Source organism: Erythranthe guttata, chromosome 13, assembly GCF_056151865.1.
Source record: "Erythranthe guttata isolate IM_541 chromosome 13, IM_541, whole genome shotgun sequence".
Lineage (NCBI taxonomy): Eukaryota > Viridiplantae > Streptophyta > Magnoliopsida > Lamiales > Phrymaceae > Erythranthe > Erythranthe guttata.
Window position 1 is genome coordinate 991,520 of NC_142545.1, and position 9,653 is coordinate 1,001,172.

General features: G+C 35.6%; 2 protein-coding genes across 2 annotated transcripts; one reads left to right on the forward strand and one right to left on the reverse strand.

The window, feature by feature from the left end:
- Nucleotides 1-2,103: 2,103 nt before the first annotated feature.
- Nucleotides 2,104-5,812, forward strand: LOC105961753 (fatty acid hydroperoxide lyase, chloroplastic). Its single transcript, XM_012986010.2, has 2 exons — nt 2,104-2,621; nt 4,692-5,812. Exons 1-2 carry the CDS (start codon nt 2,238-2,240, stop codon nt 5,751-5,753), a joined length of 1,446 nt encoding a protein of 481 aa, XP_012841464.2. The 5' UTR covers nt 2,104-2,237; the 3' UTR covers nt 5,754-5,812.
- Nucleotides 5,813-6,532: 720 nt separating this feature from the next.
- LOC105961754 (hypothetical protein) lies at nt 6,533-9,442 on the reverse strand. Its single transcript, XM_012986011.2, has 3 exons — nt 9,090-9,442; nt 7,973-7,996; nt 6,533-7,205 (listed from the first exon to the last, which is right to left on the reverse strand). Exons 1-3 carry the CDS (start codon nt 9,418-9,420, stop codon nt 6,886-6,888), a joined length of 675 nt encoding a protein of 224 aa, XP_012841465.2. The 5' UTR covers nt 9,421-9,442; the 3' UTR covers nt 6,533-6,885.
- Nucleotides 9,443-9,653: the final 211 nt, after the last annotated feature.

Below are 9,653 nucleotides of genomic sequence, written 5' to 3' on the forward strand. Positions count from 1 at the left end.
CGAGCAGAGCTTGAGCTCAAGAACAACTAAGGCCGAAAAGCTCGAATTCAACTCGTCAAAACTCGAGCTCGAGTTTTTGTCGAGCTAGCTAAACTCATTTTCAAGACCAACATGATGAATCATAGAGAATAAATGTAATAAATCAATTATAAATATAACGGTCATCTCGAGTTGGATCAGAGGGCTTATGATGTACGTGGTCAACGGTCAAATGATCATCTGGAGCCTCACGTGGACAATTGATGCAAAATTTACGCTAATTAATAAAAAAAAAAACGGCCCGACCCGGATTCAAGTCCAAAGACGAAGCCCAGCATATATATAGCCTATGGGGGCATGGGCCCCCAAAATATTTCTCAAATTCCTAATTACTACTACAGGGATTTATTATTTTCATATATGGTAGCATTATCGATCAACCCCTTCCATACTTTTTTCACTGCAAGTACGGATATAAAATTCTGGCTTCACCGCTGCTGCTTTTCTGTTCAACCCTAAACATGTCTAAACATATAGAATATTGGCAGATTAAAAAATTGCTGGACACCATCATGGCTTTGCTGTCAGCTTCTTATTTTTTTTTTATTTTTTTTCTTGTTTTTTTTTTTTTTTTTCTTTTTTAATTGAATAGCTTTGCTGCCAGCTAGATTGATATGAAATTGGCTTCTATTCATGTATTATATATTACACTTGATGGGCCTTGGCCCAAAACAATATTATAAATTCAAGTAATATATAAGCATTCACATGGATCCAATATTTAATTAACCATTTAATACTTAAATCAGAAGAAAAAAATTTATATATATTTTATATATATATATACATATATATATATATATATATATATATATATATATATATATATATATATATATATATATATATATATATATATATATGAGAACGTGGGAAACAAGATTGGTTTATTGTTAATTATGATGTTAACTATTTACCAAGTGGTGTTTACAGTTGACAAATTAAACATATATGCAATATCAATCATTATTACTTCACTTCAATATTTATGTATATATATTCACTTAAAATATTTATTTATATATATTGACAATTCTTTTAGAATTAGAAATTTCAAAGGCGATAGAAATTGAGAAGAGAAAGACAAAATTAATTTCTCTTATTAATAATAAACGTGACACGTCACACTAGGCGGCTAATTATTCAAATAAATACGATTTTGGGTTGAATTTGTTGTAATAGAACTTTCCATATATATATTTTTTCAATCGACATACACGATTTTTTTAATTCCAAATCTTTATTGACTCAATTATTTTGGATCACGAATCCACCACGACCCATAATAAATAAATAGGATTAACAATATAAAAAATAGGACAAATTACGAGAATCTTGAGCTAAGGCCTAATTACGAAAAACTCCCTCATTGTTTGCGTAATAATTAACACTACCCTGATGTATTCAGTCTAATGAATTTATCTTCACATAGTTAAATAGATTCCATGAAATATCTATTGTAATGACCAGTATACCACCCTTAGGGGTCTAATTGTAAGGTTCGTAAACTAATTCTATTTTTTTCTTATAATATTTCTTTTAAACTCTTTTATCTTAATTTTTTTTTTGTTTACTGTTAACTAGCCGTTTTGATGCCATAAGGGGTTTTGTGTAAGGCTTTATATTGCACGAGGGGCCAAATGTAGGAAAATCGAAAAATTGAATATAAAACCTTTTTTTCTTCTCTTTCATTTAACTATTTTAACACATGGATATTTTAATCAATTACTACATTTTGTTAGGCTTTTTTTGCAGCTTGTTAGTTTCAGGGGTACTCGTAATTATGCAAATGAAGAGGATTTTTTCGTAATTAAGCCTTATCTCAAGGCTCTTTGTAATTGTCCTAAAATATATATTATATATATTTATATATATAATTAAACAAAAAAAAGAAAGATAAAACCTACTCCCTTATATAATATTAATTAATGAACTTTAGCACATGTATTATTTAATTTGAACAAGTTAATAAGTCGCGTACATACGTGTCAATTTACAGATGAAAGCGCGTTCACACATCTATTGCCACGTGTACACTGCAATATATATATATATATATATCAACATAATGAAATGAGATAAATTACCTGTCCCACTACACATTTTTCTCTCTCTAGACATTTTCTCTCTCTAGACATTTCGCCGCTCACCCCCTTTTTTCAACGGTACACACTACTCCGACCAACCCAGACACAACGATGACGTCACTACCGTCTTCATCGGCGCCGGCGCTCCAGCGATCGGCGATTCCCGGAAGCTACGGGTGGCCGGTGCTCGGCCCGTTGTCCGACAGGCTGCAGTACTTCTGGTTCCAGGGCCCGTCGAGCTTCTTCGAGAAGAGGATAGAGAAGTACAACAGCACGGTGTTCCGCACGAACGTGCCGCCGGCGTTCCCCTTCTTCGGCGGCGTCAACCCCAACGTGGTGGCGCTGCTGGACGTGAAATCGTTCTCACACCTCTTTGATATGGATCTCGTCGATAAGACGGAGACGCTGGTCGGAGATTTCAGGCCCGATCTCAAATTCACCGGCGGTATTAGGGTTTTGCCGTTTCTCGATACAACCGACCCCAAACATACTCAGGTATCTATATATACGTCTTTATTTTCCTATATTCTCGTTTTTTTAATTTATTATTATATTTCCTAAATTGATTGCTAATTTGGTGATTATAACTAATTTTGTCATGCTAACTAGTAAATCTACCCAACTAACTAATTAATTACTTGTTAGATCTCATTACATATTTGTATTTTTTTTGCACTTTCGTGTATTTACGTGGGAAAAATTACATTTTGGTCCTCAAACTTTATCCTTTTTTCGATATTGTCCCTAAATTTTTTGAGTTATGATAGTAGTCCCTAAGATGTTATTTTTTAAGAAAAGATCGTCACCAATTATTTTTTATAAAGTTTGAAAAATCTAGGGTATACTACGAAAACCCCCTAAACTTAGGTTAAATTACGAAAATATCATCACTTATCAGCAATTACCAAAGCAATTACCAAACCCCCAACATTTGTTTCCATCCTACACCGATCTCCTTAGGTGTTAGTTTCACGGAAATTTTTGGATTCCATGGAATATTTTCTAAAAAATGTCGATCTATCCTTACGGAACGTGACATTTATTTTTGCTACTTTTTACATGCAAAAATTACTCTCATGGCCACTTTACACGGAATCTTTATTCTTCTTAAGTAACATCTTCACAATTTTTTAGTAGTATCATTACCCCTCTAGACTATTTTTTGTCCATAAAAAGTAGCATAAAGAAATTCGACGTTCCAGGGGTAGAATTGGTATTTTCCGAGAAATATTACCTAGAATTAGAAAGATGCCTTGAAAAATCGAAGGGGTTCGATGTAAGACAGAAACAAAAGTTGGGGGATATTGTTAATTACGGATAGGTGGGAGCGTTTTTTAAACTTTAGCCTTAAGTTCGGGGGTTTCGTAATTGTACCCAAAAATCAATGGTGTAATATAATTAAGATATGAACTGCAATATGCATTATATGGTTCCTTCGATGCTACACCCGGTGAAAAACACCGGGTGGGTCTTCTGCTGCCACGTGTTCTTTTTTTTATTTTTCTAAAACCCCTAAAGGTAAACCCTAGCGGGGAATCTATTATAAAATATAAAAAAGAGACACGTGGCAGCAGAAGACCCACCCGGTGTTTTTCACCGGGTGTAGCATCGAACAAATCTGCATTATATTATTATTATTTATTACAACAATGTAGTGTTAACCACGAGGCGGCTTTTGGGGTCAAAAATCAAAATAATGCACATGGTGGACAACACACGCAATTGATTGATTGATTCCTTTCATTTTAAAAATAATATATTAGTCGGTGTTTGGTTGGATTAGTTGACCAAAATATCTACTTTGTAGTTTGTACTATCCAATAAATCCTATTCTTATTATTTTATTGGAAGATAATAAACATTTGTCTGATATTTATTTTGTTATTATTAAAAACAAAATTCACTTTCATGCAATATTAAGCTTTCAAAATATTACTCTTTACCTAAAAATAATAAAAATATATATTTTTGTGCTTACATACATATCATATAGGCTATATACTTTAGTTTTGTATATTGATCCACTTAAATTTCGAACTCTTTTAAGTAATTTAAATATTTTTTTGTTATTTAAAGGATATGATTTGACCAAAATACCCTTAAACCAAATATTTACTATTAAACTAAAAACAAAATAATACTTCATTATTTTTGCAACTAATATTAAATATATAATCATTCTTCACCTCATAGTCAATTCCTTTTATTTCTTATTTTTTTAATTACATAGTAACCCCTCATCAGAAATCTTATTATTATCCAAGACATAAATAATTATAATCGATTATAATCTTGTTGATAAATCTGATCGATGATTTGAATTAATTATTACTTCAACTAATTTATATATCCATTAGTTTTTTCTCAATATTCGATTTTTTTTTTCTTCGAATGTTATTTACTTAACTAAATTATTTTTGGTCGAATTTAAGTTAATTAAAAAAAACAATTAAATGATACTAACCAATTCTATAACTGTTTTACTGTAAGTTTTGCACTTTTTAACGAAAATTAAATAATTTCAAAACTCAATTCCCGCCATTTTTTTTTTTGATTTTTTTGCAGATAAAGAACTTCTGTCTAGACATGCTAATGCGCAGCTCGAAAACATGGGCACCGACAATGGTGGCCGCGCTGGACGCCACGTGGGATTCCATCGAGTCCAAGAAGGGCAGCACCGGCAGCTACCTCCTCCCCATCCAGCAAAGCATATTCTCCTTCCTCAGCCGCAGTCTCATCGGAGCAGACACCACCGCCGTACCGGAGATCCACAAATCGGGCCACGTAATGGCCGACAAGTGGATCGCCTTCCAGTACCTCCCGACGATCAGCATCAACCGCGTCCAACCCCTCGAAGAGCTCTTCATCCACTCTTTCTCCCTCCCGTTCTGGCCGATCAAATCTGACTACAAAAAGCTCGAGAAATTCGTCGAGATCCAGGGCAAGGAAACCCTCGACCGAGGCCAGAAGGACTTCGGTCTCACCAAAGAAGAAGCCCTTCACAACGCCATCTCGATACTCGCCTTCAGCGCATACGGCGGCTACGTCATCCTCTTCACCCAGCTCCTCGGCAACCTCGCCACCCACAAGGACGTACACGCGGCGCTCCGGAAGGAAGCCAGAGAGAAAATCGAGGAGAACAACGGCGACCTGAATTTCGACGCGGTGAGGAAAATGGATCTGATCAAATCGTTCGTGTACGAGACGCTCCGATTCGGCCCTCCGATCCCGTCGCAGTTCGGCAGAGCGAGAAAGGATTTCGATCTGAGCTCGCACGACAAGGTTTTCGAGGTCAAGAAGGGGGAGCTCCTCTGCGGGTTCCAGCCGGTGGTGATGCGGGATCCGAAGGTGTTCGAGAACCCTAACGAGTTCGTGTACGACAGATTCAGCTGCGCGAAAGGCGGCGAGGAGCTTCTGAAGTACCTCTTCTGGTCGAACGGGCCGCAGAGCGGCACCGGGCCCACAGCGGCGGACAAGCAGTGTCCGGCGAAGGATGTGGTGCCGTTGAGCGGTGCTTTGTTACTGGCGCAGTTGTTTCAGAGATACGATGAGATTGAGATTAAAGGTTCGTCCATCACTCTTAAGAAGGTTTCTTCTGAATCCACCGATGTTAAAAAGGCAGAGTGATATATATATATATATATATATATATATATATATATATATATATATATATATATATATATATATATATATATATATATATATATATATGAGGATTATACAATAGTTTTGTGTGTGCGGTGTGGTTTGTGTAATAACAGTTTATTTGGAGTTATTGTTTTCATTTATTTATTTGTGATGCCGCATTTTGTATGTGTTGAACTGGACAAAGTTAAATAATCGTATCATCGTTGTTCATGTATATGAAATTGCATTATTTCTCAGTATTTTTATCTTTTTTTGGATATTTATTAGTGGTGTTATCTACTTTGTCGAACAAATGAGTCGGATTTTGTATGAGCTATTATCAGACGACTTCGGTAGTTGCTTTAGTCATTTTGTGGATATTGTTTCGTACGATTAATACACTTGAAGAGCTTATAGATTTTGATCATGTCGAATTCTGTATCTGACATATTTAAAAGATTGGGAGGTGTTTGAGCATCAAATCAAGAAGTCGATGAAATCCTTAGTTCGATCGAGCAAGAAAGGGTTCGTGTTTGTGTTGTCATTTTCCTTATTTTTCGAATCGAACAACAACTGATCATTCAGTACGAGAACTAAGAAGACTGTCGAACGATGGATATATGCAGTAAATTCTCTCTTGTTTTCTTATGTCTATAACTTGTGTAAAAAACCCTAACAAATCTTTATATTACATGGGATTTAAAAGTGAGCCAAAACAAGAAAACGTATGAACCACTAAAATTTGCGTAAAGAATCCGAACCTAACGAAGACGGCATTAAACAACTAAGTGCAAAAAAATGCATTCAGGTCTTGCCATTTGATTGAACAAAGAACTAATACCATTATAAATATGAGTACACAAGATTATCCCGAAACGGAAACCTCGACTTCTCTTACCAAATGAAATTCCAACAAACAATAATAATAATAATAAATGTGGAAAATGTTACCTCTACAATAACAAGACTGGATCATCATCATCTTCTTCAGATATCGGATGTTCCGCTTTCAGCTAATATAACACCCGATACTCGGAATTTAGTGATGCCCTTCAAACGAGAGCATCGAGAGCCGAACGCATCAATTGGAAAGAACTATATAGATATGTATATATATGATTTGTTTCGACTAGGATTGTGACCTGGCATTTCCTTCCCTCCAACCTCTTTGACGAGCCCTCTGCTCCCACACAGCTGTCATCTGTCTCTGTGCAGATAAAGCTGCTTCGGATTTTTCTCTTGCCTCCTCGCATGTCTCCATACCGGAATTGCACTTGTCTGCCTCTTTCTGGTATTGTGATGTCACCTTCTTGGCCTCGAGGAGTGCCATGTCAGCGCGCTGCTGGTGTTCTAAAGCTTCAGCTTCTCGCAGTTTTAATTCCTCGGAGAGTAGCTCTGCAAAGTTCTTCTGTGTGTCCTCGCTCACGTCTGGATCGTGCTTTGCACAATCTGTGGGGCGTGATTAGAAAATAACAAATTCAAATTCCGAAATGCTCGAGAATTCAATTAGGACTGTTTCAGTTTCTCCATAATATTGCTTAGATAAAGAAACATTTTGTATAGAAACAATAATATATAGAAAATATTGGCAAGGAAAAAGGTAAATCACTAATGTAACAGCTTGTAACTTGTAAGAAGTAAGCAATTAAAAGTTCATATAACCGACTAAACGGTCTAGGTCCCTTTGTACATTGAAATCTTTATCATACGTGAGGGAATATGGTAGTTTCTTCGACTTTTCAAAGCTCTACTGGAGAAATAGAAGTTATAACTAGATTCAATTTCCATTTCGATGAAGGATTTAGAAGATGAAAAAGAAAAAAAGAAAAAGAAACTATAGCCATCATATTTTCCCTTTATAAAACATGTAAGTAGATTTATAAAGCTTATTGCATACTGAGTACAAGTGAAGAACAGCGGAACATATGTATAGAAAGAAAAAAAAACTTGTCTCGTTAATTTGTGCATGCACTTTAAGATGAGAGTAAAGCTGTAATTCTTCTTGTATTTGCACGCATGTTTCTATACGAACATAAATACATAAAAAGGTAAATAAAATTTCTGTATAATTTTCTGCCAGATATATGTGATTTAGTTTTATTTAATAAAATATGCAACGCAAAAAATCAACACACGAAGCATGATACTAGATAACAAACAAAACTACAAGCATGTGAAACGAGAATATATTTTAAGCCAAAGTACGAAGTGCTTACCAGCAAAGGAAGCATTATTCAGCCCTGCAAAAAAGACAAGTACTAATTATTAGCAAAATTTTACATCTGAAGCAGAAACATCAAGTTATACAAAGAGATTCAAGTTAACATCCACGATGCACAAACTTGCAATTATATATCTATAAAAGCTGCTGTGATACATATTTAGTAGCAGAGAAAATGATACAAATGGAGGCATGGTCGCACAACATTTGCACATACTATTAAGGAGAAGCTCACGGGAATAAGATTAGGGTAAAAACACGTTGAGCATAGGTGTAATTCTCAATCTAATCTGCATTGCAATGACTTAAGACTACAGAATCTGCGTCACACTTCTCAACACCATTGCACACCGTAATTAACCTTTATTCATTTCTTATTTTTAATTACGAAGATCAATCAGCAACAATGATCAATTGAGAAGGGGCTATATGTTTCTCGAGAAAAGAGGCGTAAAAAACAGGACATATCTTATTTTAATTTTTATCCAGGGGCTAATTCTATCCTATACTGCATTTCAACTTCCAAAAACTGCCTAATACAGCCGTCGAACTTATACAAACCTATTTACGCTCAGCAGCAAATCTTCTTGTCACACTTTCGTGGACAACTCGTACATCTTTTTCGTCACCTATTCATGCTATAATTGCTAAGTCTCTTCACGAGATTCTACCATTCAAATACAAATAGCAGCCAAATTCACATCTTTACGAAGTCATAGTAACGTTAATTCATCAAATTTATACAAACAGATTCAGCTGTAACTGCCACAAAAAGCCCCAATCTTGAATCACTTTCTAGTCAGAGAAGGAAATTCGTGTGAGTACAATGCAAAAATCATGAAAATGTTTCCATACCAAATGAAAATCAATATTCAATAATGGAAACAAACAAACAAACAAACAAACACCAAAAACGCATTTTCTTAAGCCCAAAAACCCAATTATCATGCCCCGCGTCAAATCCAATCCAATCAAATCGCAATTAAAATAAAAAGGCACATATGACACAGAGAAACCTAAGCCCAGGCGCAAATTAACACGGGAAACAGAAGGATCAAAGCAGATCTAACATAAAAAAAAAAAAAAAAAAAAAAAAGGTGTGCGATAAATACCTTGGGGAATTGAGAGAAGGGGAACAGAATCGCAATCACAATTGCACAAAGGGCACGAGGCTGAGGCGGAAGCGGAGGCCAAACCTTCCATCAAGTGCCAATACAGAGGGGGTCCCACTATGTACGCTGCCAGGCAAACTGCCATCAGCCCCAGAGCTGCTTTCAAAACCCTAGGCTTCACTGCCATTTTCCTCTCTCTCTCTCTCTCTCTCTCTCTAAAGTAGCTGCTGCACAGTCCAAATTGTGTGTGCGCTCTAATGGAGGACGAGATCGCAATGTGAAAAGACGAAGAAAGCGAGTGTGAATCAAACTCCCAGGTAATTATTAACATTTGATTTTAACCCCCATTTTATACTTTCGGTGAATTTCATTTTTACCAATAATAAAAAAGTTAAAAAGAAATTAAAAAAAATATTAAGTAATAATAATAATAGATAGGGTAAATTACACTTCGCCCCCCTAACAAATGCCAGTTCTGCACTTTCCCCCTAAAAATAGGAAAATGATACTGTCTCCCTTATAAATACATCACTCAGTGCACTTTGCCCCAAATGTGTATTTTCG